The sequence below is a fragment of the Synchiropus splendidus genome, chromosome 7 (assembly GCF_027744825.2).
Source record: "Synchiropus splendidus isolate RoL2022-P1 chromosome 7, RoL_Sspl_1.0, whole genome shotgun sequence".
Classification (NCBI taxonomy): domain Eukaryota; kingdom Metazoa; phylum Chordata; class Actinopteri; order Syngnathiformes; family Callionymidae; genus Synchiropus; species Synchiropus splendidus.
The window spans coordinates 14,031,224-14,051,343 of NC_071340.1; the positions used below are offsets into that span (position 1 = coordinate 14,031,224).

The 20,120-nt window shown below is 43.4% G+C and overlaps 2 protein-coding genes across 6 annotated transcripts in view; one reads left to right on the plus strand and one right to left on the minus strand.

The window, feature by feature from the left end:
• Positions 1-10,847, minus strand: part of homer1b (homer scaffold protein 1b) — a 24,222-nt gene extending 13,375 nt beyond the window's left edge. Inside the window, exons 1-4 of one of the 3 annotated variants that reach the window (XM_053869995.1) lie at positions 9,618-10,847; positions 9,443-9,552; positions 2,727-2,883; positions 1,602-1,733 (exon numbers count right to left, since the gene is read on the minus strand). In XM_053869995.1, the coding sequence (XP_053725970.1) occupies positions 1,602-1,733; positions 2,727-2,883; positions 9,443-9,447 (294 nt within the window). In that variant the 5' untranslated portion in view covers positions 9,448-9,552; positions 9,618-10,847. Of the gene's footprint in view, positions 1-1,601; positions 1,734-2,726; positions 4,772-9,442 lie in introns of those variants that run through there. The other 2 variants (XM_053869994.1, XM_053869993.1) reach the window with 2 other exon arrangements.
• Positions 10,848-12,117: 1,270 nt separating this feature from the next.
• tent2 (terminal nucleotidyltransferase 2) lies at positions 12,118-19,724 on the plus strand. Of its 3 annotated transcripts, none has more exons than XM_053871436.1 (15): positions 12,118-12,219; positions 12,499-12,628; positions 14,405-14,497; positions 14,583-14,805; positions 14,881-14,995; positions 15,070-15,158; positions 15,289-15,340; positions 16,141-16,207; positions 16,273-16,349; positions 16,430-16,558; positions 16,635-16,678; positions 17,547-17,683; positions 18,429-18,520; positions 18,770-18,849; positions 18,910-19,724. In XM_053871436.1, the coding sequence occupies exons 2-15, from the start codon at positions 12,528-12,530 to the stop codon at positions 18,994-18,996; spliced, it is 1,386 nt and encodes a 461-aa protein (XP_053727411.1). In that variant the 5' UTR covers positions 12,118-12,219; positions 12,499-12,527; the 3' UTR covers positions 18,997-19,724. The 3 variants fall into 3 exon arrangements, with proteins under 3 accessions (XP_053727411.1, XP_053727410.1, XP_053727412.1); XM_053871435.1 differs by having other exon boundaries at positions 12,146-12,219; positions 12,496-12,628; XM_053871437.1 differs by having other exon boundaries at positions 12,150-12,628; positions 17,550-17,683.
• Positions 19,725-20,120: the final 396 nt, after the last annotated feature.

Sequence of the window (20,120 nt, forward strand, 5' to 3'; positions counted from 1 at the left end):
TGCAGTCTGGGTAAGTGCTCCAGAAGAGTTGGCGCTGCAGCTATATGAGAAGTGAATCCGATTATTTCATTAGGACACAATGGCCGACGGAAATACCGACTGTCGATAAGGTTTTTTTTTTTTTGAAACAAAGGAACACCTGAGTGGTCATTAAATAGATTAACGTTAGAATTGCCCATTTTCAAACGTGATTCATCTCTACAGCAGAGGAGCGGTCGAGAGGAGGCAGAACTTCTCTCTCTCCATGCAGATGACACCGGATTCTTTGTTAGAGACTTTCTTTATTCCTGAATTATTCACTTCCAGTCAGGCGACCACACACAGAGGTGCAGAGTGTCATGTGCTTCTAACCCCCTGCAGCAGAAAAAAGAAGCTCCGCCCACAAAAACAGAATCGGAGAAGGATAGTGAATGAAAAGTAAATGAAATTAGTCTCAAGCCGATGAACCAGTAAGAGGAATCTAAACTGAATTTAAACACCTTTCTGATCCTATACTTTCGTTCGGAGTAAAAGACTGGTGAAATTCTGAACAAAACTTATTCGAGTTCTTTTCTAGAAGCTTTTATACGTCTTCCTGTCTTTTTGTCTTTCTGAATTAGATTTTTTTATGAGTAATGCTATTTTTGTCCCTCAAAATAAGGTTAAGTTAGTGTTTATAGTCAATTGGGCCATATGCATTGCATACAGAGGAAATTGAAATGTCATTACTCGGCGGCCCGTCCGTTGATATATACAATATTAAACCGTATCAAATACAATATAAACAACATATACAACATAAACAACAACAAAAACATGAGGGTCAAGTTAACAAATCAATAAATCAATAAATAAATAATAGATATTGAAGAAAACACCTAAAATAAAGTGCTATACCAAGCATGTAAATATCCACCACCTAAGACTTCTATTATTTATTATTTAGATTGAGAATCTTTAAATGAAGTGTAATAATATTTAAGCGCCTAATATAGTTTATGAATATGATTCCACACGTCTCAAAATTCACAACATTTAAGTGACATTTACAACGCTTTTTCTTCTGCTCTGTCTTGTGGCTTGACGGCACCTAACGTTTGTCACATAACAGAATGTGGCCCCTTAGGAATTGTTTTTGCTTCCCTTGCTCTATATAATAAATCATGGCATGGGTTTGGGTTATAAACTGGTAATGTCGCTCAGCGACAACCAAAGCAAGGTGTGCGTGAAATTCGATGAAAAGAACTTGCTGTGTCCGATCTCCTCTTGCCGTAGCACTTTTCACCGTAGAAAGGTGAAAATGCGAAGAGAGGAAGCAGCCTGGTCACGTCCAGATGACATCAGAACATTACGCGGGTGTGTGTGTGTGTGTGTGTTCCCGGTTCACAGCAGGGCTTAATCATACTGCAGGGGAGAGAATCCACCACCCACACACACATGCATCACTTCCTTTAAAAAAAGCCTCATTAGGGCTAACTGGCATGCGGGGTCTGCATTCGCCTGGATGCTATAGCAACAAGCGGGCTGAAATCCTGTCATCTCTCGAGGAAGCAGGAAAAACGGAGGAGCCTCCTCCCAACTTTACGTAAGCGGCGAGTCTGGTGGGTGGATGGGGGCGTTACCTTGGATAGATGATGCTCTGTGGAGAATCCCAAGCCGTAGACGGTGTTCGCTCGACTGTCCGCCCACTGGCCAAACTTCTGCGAGGTCTTTGTGAACGTCATGTTGGGACTGATGGTGCTGTTAATTATTGCCTGCGGGACAGAGGGACACCTCTTTATATATATATATATATCGTAAACCATAGTGTGTGTCCATGAGGGTGACTGCAGGGTAGAGAAACCACAAAGAAATAAGGTTGGGTTTTCATTTCATCTCATTATCGGCTCCACGTGTGGGTTACTTTTGCTCAAAACAGCTCAAAACGTAACTCCAACTCTGACTATCATAGCAAATAACACAGACAAAGCTGTATTATATAACATAAACAAACAGTGAAAATATTTCAAAAGTAGCATTAAAAATCTTTTTCTTTTATGCTAATACCAACTTCAGGATCCAAACATTTCAAAACGTAATATTCATAATATTAACAAACGTTAAACAGGTTTAGCCTGCAGAGACTGGGCATGTTGTGCTCAATATTCCTGCGTCATGACGATAAAACACGAGCTGAAGACTCCAGGACATTGTTCCACAGATACGTTTGCTGACCTGCAGGCTTCTTCTCCACCAGCCACAGCAACAACTCAACCATCAAACCTTACGTCACTGACCAAATGCTAGCTAATTAGCAAAAACGGATAGCAAGCTACAGCTGATCAATGTGCTGCGTTGTGCAATGGCTGACATTCCACTGTGGATCAATAAGAGACGGGTGACTATGGGCACGTTACACAACAGCTTGTCTTGTTAGCGCTGTCAGCTGGCCGGGAGCTTCTGGTTCATGTCGCTCTCTTTCTTGTTGATCCAACTTTTACCTCACAACTAGCAAGAATTTGGGGGACAAGCGTGTCTCATTCCAGATATGTGGCTCCAGAAGCAGGCAGCAGCAACGTGTCACACACTGGCAGGTGAAACCCGAACCTCTAGTCCAAGGAAGTACCATAACACTGAGCTAATTTGAAACCAGTTCTCACATTAACCATCCAGGCCGAGCATCCATCTCCATTATCGCTCTCAAAACTACTGCAGTCCCACTGCTGTGTAGTGGTGGACGAGGGCGACACGCCGTGTAGGTGGCTCACCTTGGTGCCGTCCAGGCTGATGATGCGGTACACGTTGCGTGTGCTGTCGTAGAAGTAGGAGACGGTGACTGCGTGCTTGCTGGTGGGAAGCCAGTTCTTCTTGGTGTTGGGGTCAATCTGGAAGACGTGAGCCCGGGTGCTGTAGATCGGCTGTTCCCTGAAGGGGACGAAGAAGAAGTGGTGAACCTCTTTGTGTCTCAGCACCAGCGTCTCGCCAAACCCCTTGCTGTCCAGAGGGGCGGTGGATTTCCCTGGCAACCGGATCATCAGCTCGCCTTCTTCCATAGTTCCAATTCACTGAACTATAAACATTCATAAAGACATATTCCCACAATCCAGGAGGCAGTTAACTGGACTTAGTATTCAAACATGGTTCCATGGTCCTCCTGAAGTCAACCTGGGATCTCTTGTATCAACTCTGACTCTTCAAACCAGCGATCAATACACTCGCAGCTCCCCGACTGAAACTCTGCCTCTTTGCAATGCTGCACCGCCTTTGCATGTTCAGATATGGGAATGCCTGCAGCAGTGAGCGAGGGTCAGGCAGGGGAGCTCAGGAGGGGAAAAGAGAGGGTTTCAAGCTAAATATAGATAGTAGGCCATGGCCAATGCGCAGTTTCCTATGCAGCTCAAACAACACACACAGACTCTTAATTATATCGCGGTAACTTTGACACCACGTGACCGGAAACGCTCCAGTAGAGGGTGTAATTCCTGACCGGCTTCAGCAGACTACATAACTCACTTTATACGAGAGGACACTGCAACATTACCTCTCTCTGAAGCTAAATTCTCTCACCGTCGGTGTGTTGTACTCTCATGAAACACGATCAACGGCTCAACAGATTATTGGCTCCACTATAGTAGTTGGGACTTTGACACCACGTGACCGGAAACGCTCCAGTAGAGGGTGTAATTCCTGACCGGCTTCAGCAGACTACATAACTCACTTTATACGAGAGGACACTGCAACATTACCTCTTTCTGAAGCTAAATTCTCTCACAGTCGGTGTGTTGTACTCTCATGAAACACGATCAACGGCTCAACAGATTATTGGCTCCACTATAGTAGTTGGGACTACTATAACTGGGAAGTAAAGGTCAAAACAGAGTAGTTTGGTTATTTGAGGTCAACTTCAGAAAAAAGCTTTCCTGACGTTCAGGTGAAAAAACATTCATTAGCTTCTGTTTCCACCGCTCAAACATAAACCCTGTCTTCGGTCGGATTCCCATCCACCTGCATCAGTTTTTCATTTTTTGTTTGTCAATGGAGCATCTCTCACTTATGGCAAAGACACTGAGGTCTTCACTGGTAACAGTACTACGAGCATTTTGGGTCTGCGATACATTTCCATTGAATTGAATTTAGAGCTTTCTAAAACTCTTGTAAAATTACTTCAACAGGAGGTGCTTGGCGTATCACTACCTCAATGTATATGCCACATGGTATATACAGCACTGTATGCTGACATGTGTTGTGACAACAAGCGTGCACCGTGAGTGAAGCTCATGATACACCACGACATGACATAGAATTTCCAACAGAGGAAAACCTTGAGGAAGCCCAACCACTGCTTTGGACCTGCAGCCTACATCATCAGGAAACACAGCAGAAGTGGGAATGTGACTCAACTGAAAGCCTAAAGCCTCTACTTGCAACGCAGACAGCTGACTTCTGCATCACTCTTGGATGGAAAAAAAACACTTGCTAATAGTCGATATTTGAACATTGAGTTGTTTTATCTTGTTTGAACAACTTTGATGCTGGAGTCTATGCCTGGACCAGTCAGCAAAGCTATGAACAACATCATCTAATGTCAGCAAGGATGTTAGCTTGTCCAGATGCCACGTTTTTATTGGCCGTTCATCCATCAAGGCCTCTATTCCGCCTGTCAGTGGCCCAGTGCGTTCCAGCTGTGTTGGGGCTTCATGGGTTGTAGCTCCAGTCACACACACCCACACGCCGAACAAGGTGCAGAGGGAGATATTCTGGGCTGGCAACGCTGGCAGAGCAAGAGATAGAGAAGTGCTTACACTGCACTGAGGGGTGATGGAGGACATCAAAGGCTGGCTGTATAAATGAATATTAAAATTCACCAGCAGTAACCCTCCTGTGTGTGATTAGCCAGGCCTGGGAAAGACAAAAAAGAGAGCAGGGAAGTGGTGGGGAATGTGGAGAGCATAGGAAGTCTGATGATGAATGTTACTCCACAAAGCTGCTTGTGTGTGAATTATCATAATCATCGACAGCAGAGCAAGTGGTGGGACTGTGAGTCATTTCAACTCTCTCCCAGCAAACATCACACACCACCGCGGCTTGTCCGTATGATCCCTGCAATAGCTGCTTGGCAACTAGAGTCCTTTTTTGCGTTGCGTAATTTGAGAGAGCCGTGGCCAATTCTGTTCATCTTGTTGCCTAATTGTGCGCAAATCAAATACAGCAACAATCTGGTGCTTTGATACGAACATGAATGTGGGTGCCAGAGTTAAGTCGTTCCAAAAGGACACCCACCGGTTGTCAAAAAAGCAACATCAACTTGCATAACTGACTTTGAAGACAAAAGCAGCCTTTGAGCTGGCTCCATTAGTCGGCATCCATAATGACATTCCGCTTTTCCCCCCGGCAAAACATTTCATACTTATTAGCGATGACCTTTGAATCGTCACAAGTCTCAGCCAACTTCCCAAAACAGAGGGATTCGGCAAGAAAGCGTCGGCTCAGTACACAGAGGCTGGTGTGAGTCAGGAAGCTCTATTGTTGTCGGCCCCAAATGGGTTGACAAGTTTCATTTTTTTCTAGTTTATTTACACACATATGTTTCATTTTAGTGTCAAGACCTTCAAACAACACGTACATGCACAGGTCACGGGGCGTGGCAACAGCGTGTGGATTCATCTTTGGTGTTCGGGTGGCAGATATGGATGCAAGTGTAGGGCGTATGTCGCCTTCTACATCATATTGTGCCCGCGACACAGTGATGCCACTCGTCCAAGAACCAGTAAAAATGACTGTTGCCATGCCCCCGGATATTTTATTAATATATAATTACCACTGAAAAATCTAGTCAATTATAACTTTAAACATCCTGTGCATCAAAACATTCATCAAAACCAAAAGAAAATCTATATATAAAATAATAATGATAAAAGTCACTGTCACATGAAAAAAGAATTACATTATAAAATTACTTAAACAAACTGAACTGAAAATATTTATATAATTTCCTTTACAAATGAATAGGGAATTTTCTGGTCTATGATAATAATTTGTTATTTAACCAAAACAAAAATTGACCCCACATTTTTAGCCCACTTCCTTCGGCATGTGTTACTATGAGTCCCTGCTCTTGGGCAGAACATTGTACACCCTGCACAAACACTGCGCATACAAGCTGCAATGGCAGACCCGTTGTAAATGTGGACAACTTTCAGTCCCTGTAGAGAGAGAGAAGGTGAGCGGCCGAAGGACTTGGATCCATGTTTGCTTCTGTCTCATTCAGCAGTCGCTGCTAAAAGGCTAACAACCGCTCGCCAAGTAGCAACAACATCCAAAAACCAGAAAGGTGCGAGACAAATCCAAGCTCTTAAAAAAGGAAAATGTTTCACATACTTGAGATCTCTGAACAGTTGACACAGTTAAAAGTGCTGCAGGATTTCTGAGGGTCATTGATTGCAGCAAGTGGAGCGTGAAAGCTTAAAGAGCTGGTATTAGGTGAAGAGATATTATTAATGAGGAGGCTCTTGTTTCTCCATCTACAGCAGCTCGAGTGACCCGAGATGCGCCGCTGAACACGTCCTACTCCCACAATTCCAGATCAAACCCATTGTTTTCGGAAGTGAGAGCACTTCATTGTGCTGTTTGTCGGAGTCTGCAGCACTTGAGCATGTTATTCAACAACAGGACGACGCGACACTGCTGGTCATGTTTGACAGGAGACGATCCTCCAGCTATAGACTCTTATCTAACCATCTCCTGTATACATTTACGAAAATGCAAGTCTGAATCTGGCCTTGTGAAGTGAATCAGACTTTGGTTTATTCCGTTGTGGATCAATTGACTCATTGAGTTTGTTGCATAACAATAAACTTAGTCACTGGTAAATACAGGCAGAGAGCTGGAGCGGTGAGTGGGAGACCACTGAATGACATCCTGCCCACGCTGGAGGAGTGTGAGTGGGAGACTCAGCAGCCCCGCATGTATTTTAAATAGTTAATGCACCAGTTTCGACTCTTCCTCGTCCTCTTCGCTTCACTTGGAGGTCATCACACCTTCCCTCACTCGCTCGCTGTCCCCACACTTCCACCGTTACCACACAATTTTCCACCCTCTCATCATGCGCAAATCTCAAAGAGATCACAAGTATTTTTCTGAACACATAGTTAAAACATTTTATGTTTACATGCCCCAAAGCCCTTTTTCTTTCTGTCCTTCTTTCGTATTCTTCCAGCTGTCCATTACTTTTACATTTGTTTGGAAAGGATAAGAAGGTAATGTTCTGATTGATCGAATATTTAAAAATAACATAGATTAATAAATAAACATAAAAGATGTGTTTATAATGTATTCCTGCATGTGCTGTGAAAAATTGTTGAGCTGATAATATTGGCAAAAGTGTTACTTTGTTCCACTTTCGTTGTGTCTTCTCATGTAAAAGGAAAGCTGCTTCTACTTGACCTTCAGCTCAGCACATGACCCTGCACTGTTCTGTATTCCCGTCACGATTGGCAACCAGGGAGCCACTCTGTGTGTTGATGGGCATAAACACCTTTTATGGTGAGTTTAAGCTCGTGGACCTGGCTCTGCTTCCAAGTCTTGTAATCCAGAGCTTGGGTGAGCCCAGTCACTCCAAAACTTTAGTGGGTGGTGCAATAAAAAACAGGCCCAATCTAACATTAGTTGTGTCAAAAGTTGCTTTTCTTTGGATATTTTGTAAGATAAAAGACATTCATAGATGGCCACTAATCTGATTGACTTCAATCTGACCTAAAGCTATTGCTTTTTCTTGACTTGTGGAATTGGTTTGCGACTTCACTATGTTGTCCACTGCCATGGTGTAGCCAAGATTCCTATTCATTTATATGACGATGAACATGACGGTTGCAGCAATATGCTTTGCTCTTTGAGCCTGTGACCTTCAAAACAATAGTTAATTTAAAATATAGCGTGAGCATTCTGTTGCTGCAAGAGTGGGGTCTGTCACAATGTCTGATGTTGAAATTCAGTAGATGCATTCAGGTTTGTTTGTAGTTTTGGCAACTTCGGGGTCTGTTTGTAGCATTAGCCACCAGCTAACCGATTCCAGCACGACATGACATCAGTTCTGACTCGATCGCTGACCTGAGTAGAGATTGGGCTTAAATTTACTTTATTGCTTTGTTGTTAAATAGCGTATTGTTATTTTTTTGCTACATTTGATGAGTGTAGATTGTTCGTGCTTTCTCTGTTATGTATTGTCACTATTTAATTTTCCTTGTTTATTTAACTGTTTAAACAGTTTAAACTGTTAAGTTTTCATTACAGATGGCATTTTTTTAGAAAACCAACTTATTGATAAGAAAACAAAAATACAAATATAAAAAAATACATTGTGTATATATATATATATATATATATATATATATATATATATGAAGTGCACTTTCTGAATATAGCGTATGACTTTACACCGTAGTCCCACCAGAATACTAAAAATAGAACGTTTCAGTTCAATCGATGAGAAATGAACGAGAGGACGGTTAGGCTGTTCACATGGGCATATTTTAGGCTGGATGTGGGCTGAGATGCTCAGTAGTGACACTTCTTGCTGCCATAGAGACAGGAACCCACTTTGTCACATGAAGCAGCGATGTTGTTATATGTGCTGACATTCGTCTGCGCTCTCACCGCGCACATCCTAAATATTTTGCCTCTGCATGCAGGGCCTGGAACATGATGTACAGAACTCCACATCACACACATCGCTGAGAATATTTCAGAAGAATCGCTGTCTTGCTCACAATTACATAATAGAGCCGGAGAGCAAACAGTCTGAGGAGGAAGAGCAAGACCATACCGCATTGCTAACCGTTTCTGTGCACAAATGGTTGTTTTCATGGCCTTCGCATAGTCCTACAACGGGATACTCTACAGGTCATTAAAGTTTGATGATGAAGGCAACTTCTGCATCAGCATTTATGTTCCTAGCACAGAATATATGTCTGTGCAGAAGCCAATGTTTGAAATGACATCCCATCCCAGCAACTACTTCAAAAGCTGATTTGTTTGTCCTGTGTTCTACTGGAACATTTTGATTTGGCCTATTAAAAGGAGTAAGCATGCTAGAATAATTTTATATGAGATCAATTTTTAAATTAGCGTTACAAAAACAATGCAAAGTATTTAAAATGTGTAACTATATAGAGGTTTTATCTCATGGCAAATTTAGTAAGTGATTTTGAGCCTTTATTATTTATATATCATAAGAATTCCACTATGGCTTTGCGCGTCTTTTGTCGATTTCATGGCATATTTGAGAGACTAGATGATGGTTTTCGAGTGACTAAACATTGCTGCTAACCTAAGCCCTGGAATCCAGAGGGTTAGTGCGCTGCTCCTCCGAGTGTGTGGCAGATTGATAATTATTCATGGGAGAAGTGGTTTTAAATGCGGTCTCCATGACAGGAATCCACACAGGAGACATGCCAGAGTCTGCTCGAATAGCAATAATCCCACTTACCCCATTGTTGTGGTGGAGATGACCACGGGTAATTAAAGAGAATCTCCCGGATTGGCTGCGGTGCTGATGGAGGTCTTGGTTCTGGATGACAGCCGCTCCTGAATCACCGTCTGCAGGAATGTGATGACAAGAGCTCCATTCCCCCCTCGCTGTCACTGCATGAATTCACACATACATGTCGTTCCACACACATGGAGCCTCGCTCGCTCTCCTCCTCCTCCTCCTCTGGTGGGTGGTGGTGATGGAGCACCGAGGTCCAGCGGTGGAGTTGCGCCGGAGATGACGGACGGATCCTGGCTGGAAGGGTGGAGAGGCTGCTGGCTGGACTGAGGAAGACTGACAACCACCCCCCCTCTCTCTCTGTATATCCACCCCCACTCGGATTCAACAGCTCCTCCGATCTCTGACTCTGCAGCTTGAGATGCCACGCTGCCGCTGCTTCGTGGAGAATATTCTCCGTATCGATCTGTCCACAGACCCTTCTGCACCCCGCCCCCCAAAAAAGCGCTCCACATCTGGGTGATGCGTCCGCCTCCCTCCCACAGATCACAGTCAGTATTGAACCTCCTACGTCACCGCACCGTCCTCCGCAGTGACGTCACTCGATGCTCAGGGGACATGGAAATGTTCTTTTAGAAGAACTTTGTTACGGACAAAGTGTCCCCAAACAGGGTTAAAGAGACGGGCACAAAGAAATTCTCCTATCTTTTTAATCACATCAATACTTGTTTTCTTCCATTATTCCATCACCTCAACAATATCCCTCTCTTCTTTCTGGGTTAAGAACTCACAATGAGTACTACGAGTACAGTCAGGGAAATTTCCACACATTTACAACCCCCCATTAATCCAGCGCTCTCTCTGTGCGAAAGGCAAAGACCCATGGTGGGGGTGGGGCAGACAGCGCCCCCGCTGCTCCTCCTCGGGATGGAGCATCAGTAGAGGATCAGGGGTCGGACAGGGTCACTTTGATAATACAAGCCCCCAATCCAGATTGAGCGAAGAGAAGATCTGCTTTTACTGTACGTTGAGGCCATCTTCAACTGAGTTTTGGAATGTTTTGCAAATGTCGTTCACATAGACGGATTTGAAATGACTCCTGACTTTAACAATGTCCTGCTGGCTTGATTTAAGGAAGGATATTATTTATCTTTGTAACTCTGACGAATAAAAAATGGTAAATGGATCTTACTTATATAGCTCCTTCCATGCTTATCCAGCAACCAGCAAAAGTGCTTTACGCAAAGTCACCCATTCACGCAGCACACCATCTGAACCATCAGGAGCAAACCAGGGTTAAGGGTCTAACGCCGCACTCATCAGTTTGTCGATCACACCCTCCATCCTCCTCCTGCTTCAACAAGACACTGGAATTCCTCCACTTGCTGAAGGATCTCACCTCCACCTGGGGCAACACATTCAAGTCAGTTCTGAAATTATTATTTCAGAAATTAGGAAGAGTCTAAATGCAAAGCTACTGGAAGCTCATAATGTATGTCCCCTGTGCTGAATTTCTCCTTAAAGCATTTGTTTTTTTCTCCCTGAGCAGCTATTATTTTAAATCTGCTCATAAAATATTCAGCCACTGAAATTCCAGAAGAGAGACAAAACTTTCCTTATTCATGCACAGACTGCTTTTCTGTCACCTTACTCAATCACAGCTAAGGTGTGCAGCGTGTGTCTACTGCTTCTCACATTCACAAGCAGGAAGATTGAGCTTCATCTTATGCAACTTGGTGACAGATTTCACAATTTCTGCACTGGCTTTGGAGAAATTGCAGACGGCACATTGTGCTGTGAACGGTCCTACTCACCTTGGTCGAAGTAGAAACGTTAGTATTTCTATAGGTGCCATTTGTCTGACTCTTTAGTTACATAAGGAGCCCGGCTGTCTACTTGAGGAACAGTCTGAAGATGATCATAAGTGGTAAGTGTAGCCCAACTGTGTTGAAGTAAACGTGCTGTTACTTCAAATGCAAATGACAAAAGTCAAGATACTCAATTCATTTTTTCAGTTTTTTCAAAGTATTAGTGAAAAAACAACCATTTAAGGTAATGGAAATGTCAATTCATTGCAAGAAATTGTGACAGAGCACAGCATGTCTCAGTAACCTTGTGATGCAAGTGGCTCCACCAAAGGTGATGATTTGCTGGTACATTTGACAACTTAGGTTCATTGCAGAGATTTCATAGGTTGACTCTGTCACCTTTTTGGTCCAAGAAAGTATACACTGCATTACATACTATACTGATTGCTCTACATTTGCTCTATACTTTCACCCAGGCGCTCGCAGTGATCTGGCCCTCGGATAAACCAAAAGTTCATCAAAAAATAAATATCAGGGGAAACATACTTAGTCACTCAGAGAAGTACGACAAATTCAAGAAGTTACCCGCCTCTGTCTGTCATTTCATTTCATCCTGTTGACGCTGGTTGATGGTCAGGGAGGCAACAGATCTATTTCGTCCCCGAAAACAATTTGTATTTCTTTTTAAGTTATTCATGGGAGAGACCAGAGAAATGAAAAAATAACGTTAAAACATACCATTTACGTCATAAGACACATACATCCTCTTTTTTGTTTGATTCTAACGTGACATAAGAACAGCATTCTTTTGGGCTTATTCGGAAATGTAATAAAAATAACCACGAACGGTTCGTTCTCGGCTCGTGGACACGCCCCCTCAAATTGCGTTTCATGACGTCATGACAAACCGGAAGTGCGTGAGGCGGAACGCTGACTTGCTTTTGTTGACACTTGAAACGTTGAAGTTTGGTAAGATTTCAGCGCTAGTTTAGCTGCTTCACTGTTCCTGTAAATGTAAAGGACACAAACGCACATTGTGGCATTCAACGTGGCGCGTTAGAGATATTTTTTGTGGCTGCGTTATGGTAAAAAATGATAAGAAAGAAGCGGTGTGATACTAACGATGCAGCGTTGAGTGATACTTTCACTTTCATGTCGTGGTAATTACGAGGCGGTAAACCTGCCTCTCAGGTTGCTGTCACTGACCCGTGTATTCCGCCCATTTCTCAACATCAATCGACATAGCAGTGTCGCCCCGGTAGCTTCAGGGAAGCAGCATGTACCCACGGTCTTCTGGGGGGCGACCAGCCCCCTACACACCGCCCCCCGAGTCCCGAGGCGCATATGGCAGCCACCCCTCCGTCGCTGGCGACAAAAGGTGAGTGAAGAGTATTTGGATTTTGAGAGGTTTCTATCTCCTCAGCAACACCCGGTAGGTTTCGTTTCCTGGAGTCAACAACAGGAATCGAAACTACCCGTAATGCCTGTTGTTTTTCAGTTCCCTCTCGTATTTATTGTTTTCACCAGTGCTGTGCCCGTGCTGTCGCATAATAAGAGGTAGTGTGTCTTGTATATTATTATATTGTTGTATTGTTGTTAATTATTACGGTGAAGTTACAGGATGGACAGATTAAAAAAAGTAGATGATTTTAAGTATTTAGGCTCAACTGTCCAAGGTGATGGAGAGTGTGAGAGAGAGGTGAAGAAGCAGGTGCAGGCAGGGTGGAATAATTGGAGGAAAGTGTCAGGTGTGATGTGTGACAAAAGGGTGTCAGCAAGGATGAAAGGGAAGGTGGTCAGGCCAGCGATGTTGTATGGTTTGGAGACAGTGGCACTGAGGAAAAGACAGGAGGCAGAGCAGGAGGTAGCAGAGATGAAGATGCTGAGCTTCTCTCTGGGAGTGAGCAGGATGGATAGGATCAGGAAGCAGTAGATCAGAGGGACAGCACATGTCAGGTGTTTAGGAGACAAAGTCAGAGAGGCTAGATGGAGATGGTTCGGACATGTACAGAGGAGAGAGAGCCAGTAGATTGGTAGGAAGATGTTGAGGTTGGAACTGCCAGGCAGAAGGTGGAGAGGAAGGCCAAAGTGGAGATTGATGGAGGTGGTGAAGGAGGACATGAGGTTTGTAGGTTTGAGAGAAGAGGAAGCAGAGGACAGGGGGAGATGGAGGAAGATGATCCACTGTGGCCACCCCTGAAGGGAGAAGCCGAAAGAGAAAGAAGAAGAAGATTGTTAATTATTACAGCCGCGTAGAACTGCCATTAAAAAATAAATTAAAAAAAAAAAAAAAATATATATATATATATATATATATATATATATATATATCAGTTGTTACGTTATTTCACGAAACTGTCGTACCATGTAATTACGTGATACATCTGTATTATGTAATAAAGTGATAGCGCAGTTTCATGTAAAGATGTCTTTGGGCAGTGTTATGTTTTTACATGATACTTGACTGGCTACTGCGATAGACTGGCAGCCTGTCCAGAGTGTATTCCTGCCTCTCGCCCAAGGACCTCTGGGATAGGCTCCCGCACTCCCCGTAACCCAGAGCAGGACTACGCTCACACGCTGGTTAACTGGCAATGTTTCAAGGAAAACCAGCCAGTCAGATTCCTGTTCTCTGCGCCGGTCTGATGCATCACTTGACGGTCCTTCTGATCACCTTACGTGGTTCCAGACAGCGCTTCCCAGGATGAAATAAAATGGCAGGCAGAAGCCAAACTTTCAAAGGAGTAGACCAGATAGCAAGGTCCTTCAAAGATGCCCAAAGACATCTTTACGTTCGTCTTTGATTGCTCTGTGTACTTTATGTCAAGTTCTAAAACATGTATTTTATTGTGCATTCTATAATATCAAGATCTTGGGTGAGTTTTCAGAGCCGTGGTGATCACCTGTAATGACAAAGGACAGATAGAACATGACCATCTTGATTCGCTTGTTCACAGGAAAACACAATATGACAAAATGCTACATGAAATACTACATTGTTGCCATTGTATTGCCATGTTATCAACAATGAACACATGCTCAATGAAACTCGTATATTTCTAGCATTTAAGTCTTGTAGTGGTCATTATTTGTATTATTTCTCTCTGAAATAACAATTTTTTTTGACAATATGGGACATATTTTATGGAACTAGAGTCAACGTGCTCCGACCTTATAAATGGGAACCAGCACCAGACATCAGCCCAAGACGTCCCAGGTTCATGCCCACCCCGACATTGGGTCACAAGTACGTTTGCTACACTTAAAAATAAATCAATGCTTTTCATTTTGTGTTGTTTGAAATCAATTTCTACTGTATCCTTTTTTTCTAGGAGACGGTTTGCGAATCACAGCCCCCACACAGTGAAGCGCCAATGCATTAATTCCAGCCCTCAGTTACCGATGGATTCACCTCATTTATCGGGTCGTGGTGAAGTTGTCGCTGGGTCTTCTGGAATTCCTACAGTTCAGCCTCACCGTAGCCCACAACCGGTCCTGGAGTTACCTTTGAAACCTCCTTTCATACAGGCCTTGGAGGAATATGTGAAGGACAAGGTATGCTATAAAAGTTCCTTCCAGTTTTTAACACTTACATTCAGAATTCACGTTTGTGTGTCTTTTGTGCCTCAGCTTAGTCGCCAGATGATGGGTATGTTTGTGGCGTGTCACCAACAACCACCTGATTTCCTGCGAAAGGAGGCTATGAGAGCGCTGCTGCACCGAGACATCAGTGTGTACTATCCAGGTGTGTAAGATGGTATGTGGCCTTTCAGAGGATAAAAAGGTTGAGTTTTTAGTTGCCATCATCTGAATCTGCAGGGGCACGACTTTTCTTGACTGGCTCTTCAATGAACGGGCTCGGATCTCGGACCAGTGATGCTGATTTGTGTTTGCTTCTTGAGGGAAGTGTAAGTAGTGGGATCATGCCACAGTCTTTACATGGCAGTATAGATTCACCAGTAACAAAGGTGATATTGTTATAGGGGAGATTTTTTGCATGACTGTCAAAATAAAGTTTATGTTTTGGTACTGAGGAAGAGAGCGCCTCTCCATGTTCTTGATGTCCTCCTGAGACTCTTCATCTGGTTGCGTGAGTATAATCTAGTTCAACTCTCTGTTTACCATGAAGTACATGTCTGATCATTTGAACGCATTCTATTGTTGGGGATGTTTTAGTCCTCAAATAACTGTCAAAAGAGCTTACATTTATGTAGTTTCTACTCTAATTTGACATCAGTCTGTCTGTCGTGAATATGACCCTTGTGGTCGGACTGCAAAAAATGTTCTTTTTTTTAAATTTTTTTTATCAAATGTTATTTCATTATCTGTCAGTTCCTTCACTTGGATTCCAAACCCCATGCTGGACGTCTGACATCCGGTGTTCAGCCATCTCTCACGATATCAGGATGTCACTTACAGCAGATGATATGCAAAATGTTTCAGTCAACTCCTCACACTTTTGTCACTGTGCTCTGCCCGTTTCCACTCGTGATGACAGTTTATCTGCTACTTTTCGCTCCTTTGCTCTGCTAATTGATGCTTATTTTGATCTCTGAGTGACTCATATTTCCCTGAACTTCTTCATCTTGGCTTCAATTGTGCTTACCACCAAGTTTGAAATTTGAAATTGCAGTTATTGTAACCTATTTTTGGAATTGCACAACTCAAAGTGTATTTATGTGCGTCTTCATGACTGGGGGTTAGCGTTATGATTATCGTCATAAATCCTGCATGTTGTGCCAAAATCATTACGTTCTAAAAATACATTTCATGCTGGAGAAAAAAAAAATGTGTCGCACGATTTGACCACAAGGGGGCCTCATTTTCTTCTAGTGTTAGAGAAGGCGTGCGCCTGCAAACCCAAATAACCAACACGTTTTTCCCTCCCAGCGTACATTCAGCACGTTGTTTTGGTCAGAGCCAAAGTGCCGATCCTCAAATTCAAAGAAAGAGGCGGGTAAGAACCATCTATCTAAACCTCCCTTGCTGCTCTAAAAAGGATAAACGTGTGTTTTTCTGCAGTGACCTGGAGTTTGATCTGAATGTCAATAACACGGTCGGCATCCGTAACACATTCCTCATGAGGAGTTATGCAAATGGTATTCTAGTCTTCTAATTCCATCTGACGGACACCGTGTCACGGGGACCTCATTTATAAACCGCTCTTCTCTGTTCCCAGCTGACCCCAGGGTCGGGCCCATCGTGCTTGTCGTGAAAAAATGGGCTCGATACCATCAAATCAACGACGCCAGCCAAGGGACACTAAGCAGCTACTCACTGGTGCTGATGGTGCTGAACTTCCTCCAGAGTCAGTACTCGCGCTCGCTCTTCATGTTGCCCGTGCAAGTCGTGTCAATCGAAGTGCGTGTGTTTGTGTCTCACAGCGCGCCAAACCCCGGTTATTCCGTCTCTGCAGAGAGACCACCCAGTAAGTGGAGCTCATCAATACCTCTCATCCCTCTCTGTTTCTATCATGTTTCCATTCGTGATGGTGAGATGAAGCTTCTTGAAGTGCTGAGGCATTTAGAGGAATCGGTTCGACTCATGAGTCGACTCTTCAAGAAGGTTCATTTGCCCTCTCGCACCACCTAGTGGACATTAAATGAGCTTTTGTTGCCTGCTTTCAGCAGGGTTGTCATCGACAATATAAGACTTAGATGGGGGTAAATGCTATAATGGTGTTTGAGAAGACATGGATAAGATGTACACACACACAGCAAACTTTAATTTCAATTATTTTATTCAAAAATAGATTTTCTTCAACTGTTTTTGGACTGAGCCGGTTTCTTTTCTTTGTCAGAATTTCTCCCACTGTATGTGTGTAATACATCGTACTTACCTTGTTGGCTGAGATAAGATCGAAGTGTTTTCAAACCAGGGAAAACTGTCTCTTTCTCGATGGTTCCATGACAACAGTAATCGATAATCGATACACAGCTGCTCACAAAACGTTCCCAAATGCTCACAAAACGTGAAAAAACAGGGAACCTCCATTGGGTTTCGTGAGGCTCAAATCTGGAATTGAACTGCTCGATCCACTTCCTGAACCGGTCACGTGGTACGGCCAGTTGGAGGCTTCAGCTACGTCATTGGAGCATTTCTCGGTGCGCTGTTCATAAACTCGCTGCCAGATTATTTGGTACAAGCACCGAAGGGTTGATACAGCGAACACATCACTAGTTTTCATGTATCAGCAGAGCTGATGATGATGATGAAAAAGAAGAGAAACACAACTCACTGACACATGTTATCGCTGTCATTTATCATTGAAAAGAATTGTATTTCCTCATTTCCAGCAGTGCTTCAATCCAAACATCCCAATCGACGCTGTCCCTGAAGCAGCTGACAAAGTCCCTCGCTACCTCTCCGGGAACAAATCGTGTCTGGGAGAGCTCTTTCTTGGTTTTCTCAAATACTATGCCACAGAGTTCAGGTAATCCACGGCTCCACCGATGCTTTGTGACCTCCCGCTCCTTGATCTGTTCAAGAGTCCGCGCCGGGCTTTGCCACCCTCTGTTTCACCCCCTCGCTGGGTTTCATGTTTCGGGCTGAAAGGCAGCACCAGCTGAGACCTTTGACTTATTCAGACTTGACTGTGATGTCCATGTTTACAGGATGTGTGTTACTGTGCCATGTCTGTCAGGAGGCTTTGCTTTTGTGCTGATATTGAGTTGTAAATCACTTTCAAAGCTTTGCTCCAGACCTTCACCGGATGACAGCCGCAGAGCAGAAGCACAACAATTGTTGTGGACGAACGTGATCTGCACTAGTGCACTCAGTGTATTTGCACTTGAAAGTAGGCAGAAGAGTAGCACTGAGCTGGCAAAATAAGTGATGAAGAGCCTGCAATCGGCATTTGAATTTAAATTGCAGGTCATGTAAAGCACTTGTCACATCCTTCTGCCCTACACTGATAATGGCACATTTCATAGCTTTAAAAAATGTTATAGAAACTATGAGAGCAATTCACATGATATCGTGAAACAGAAGGTCATTACATAAGTCTCAGGTGAAGGTTTGGCTAAGACTTGCTCACCAGTCAAGACTGCAAAAGCAAAGGTGTTGGAATCTATCAACTATCCCAGTTATGTCTCTTGTCAGATGAGTACAGCAGCTACACAGTTTAAATGCATTTGTATTGTATTTTCACATTGGTGAGAAACTGTTCTGCTGCTCAGGTGGGACAAGCAGGTCATTTCTGTCCGAGAGGCCTGCGTCCTCGACACAACAGACTCTCTGCAATGGAAGAACAAATACATCTGTGTGGAAGGTAAGTGATGGAATTGGAACGTGTGTAAGGCTGGGGTTAAGTCTGCAGACAGACGCAGCAGATTCTCCGCTCTGGCCTGAATAACATGACTGTGCTATTCATCCTCAGACTGGAACACTTACAAAAGTGTGGTCTAAACATGAACATTCTCTAGCTGTGACAGAACTAAATCCATCAATGCAGTACTGAGTACTGACATAGTACTAGCAAATGATCGTGCCATTCCACATGATTATTTCCCTCTTACAGAACCGTTCGACAGAACCAATGTGGCCCGGGCAGTGCATAAGGAGGACAAGTTCAAAGCCATTAAAGATCAATTCTTAGAGGTAGGTAGTTTTCTTCTTCCTGCTTCCCCTGTCAGTGTAGTAAACCACTTCTGTGTCCAGTCATGGTGCACTCTGCGAAGAGAGAAGGACCTCAGCTCCATCCTTCCTGTGCAAGCGCTCATTGCTGAAGACAACTGTAAGAGATGATGATGACCTCCAGGTGGAGCTTGTCTTCACCTTTATTTGAGGATGGGTTCACTCCAGAGCTCAGCTTCTTTTACTCCCCCTGCTGGAGCTGCGTCATCCCCAGTTGGTGAAGGGCTTAAACAACGTATACATATGTAACGTCTGCTCAAATCCAGAAGAGTTGGTGGTCATGCGAATGCTGGGCATTGCATTGAGAGTTGTTACGTACATGTCGTCATGTGCGTATTGTGTGTGTGTATTCATTTGCTATGTGATGTCCATACAGCCGTATGGAAGCTACATTTGGATACCCACTGTTTGTTTTATTCTTTTCATCATGCTTTGTAAAATAAGCTTCAGGTGGCCTCTTTGCTTTGTCATGATGTTGCAATCTTGTACAGTGGACACTGTTGGATAAATATACTGTGTTTTGTATGACACCAGACATCAGGGCGATTTGTATGATTTTTTAAAAAACATTTTTTCTATGTATTTCTTTATAAAATGTTTAGACATTAAAGCACGAATCATCTGTTATGAATTTGTGGAGCACATCAATGCCGCCTTTTTGGCTTCCTTCGGATTTGTGGAAGTGTCTGTACAGGCATTTTTCATGTGTTTCAGAGCATGTCGGACCTGTCGCAGGCCCTGTGTTCGACCCAGGACATGGAGATTTATGTCTCTTACTTGACTTGGGGGAGTGAAATGGATGAATATTCCAATAAATGTTCACCGGCTTCTAATCGTCTGAAGTTCACTGAACCAACTGGAATTCACTTAATTCATTCATTACATTTCCATGTCTTCCTTGCTTCGACGTTTTAAGTTTGAATATGATAATATATGATAAAATGAGACAGTTGGGTGCTTAAAATGGTATGTAAATAATATGTAAATAGCCTTAAATGATGGAAAGTGCTGAAAAAACCCATGATTTCACTGAGGGCAGGGCAGTTTTAGTGGAGTTCTTTGTCTTTATAAGCCTTACGTTTGTCACATAAAGTCAAGCAGCGACACAATCCTCCATGACTGTCACCACAACCTAGTATAGTATTCGATCCAGTGCCTACATCTGTGTTTTTAATCCATGTTGCATCCACTTTAATGGTCCTCTTTAGTGGCACTGCTGTCAGGTGTTGGATCCC

Coding starts and splice junctions, on each gene's coding strand:
- tent2 (XM_053871436.1), top strand. CDS start 12,528: ATGTACCCACGGTCTTCTGGGGGGCGACCAGCCCCCTACACACCGCCC. Junction 12,629..14,404: donor TCCGTCGCTGGCGACAAAAG/GTGAGTGAAGAG, acceptor TTATGGAACTAG/AGTCAACGTGCTCCGACCTT. Junction 18,850..18,909: donor TTAAAGATCAATTCTTAGAG/GTAGGTAGTTTT, acceptor TTCTGTGTCCAG/TCATGGTGCACTCTGCGAAG.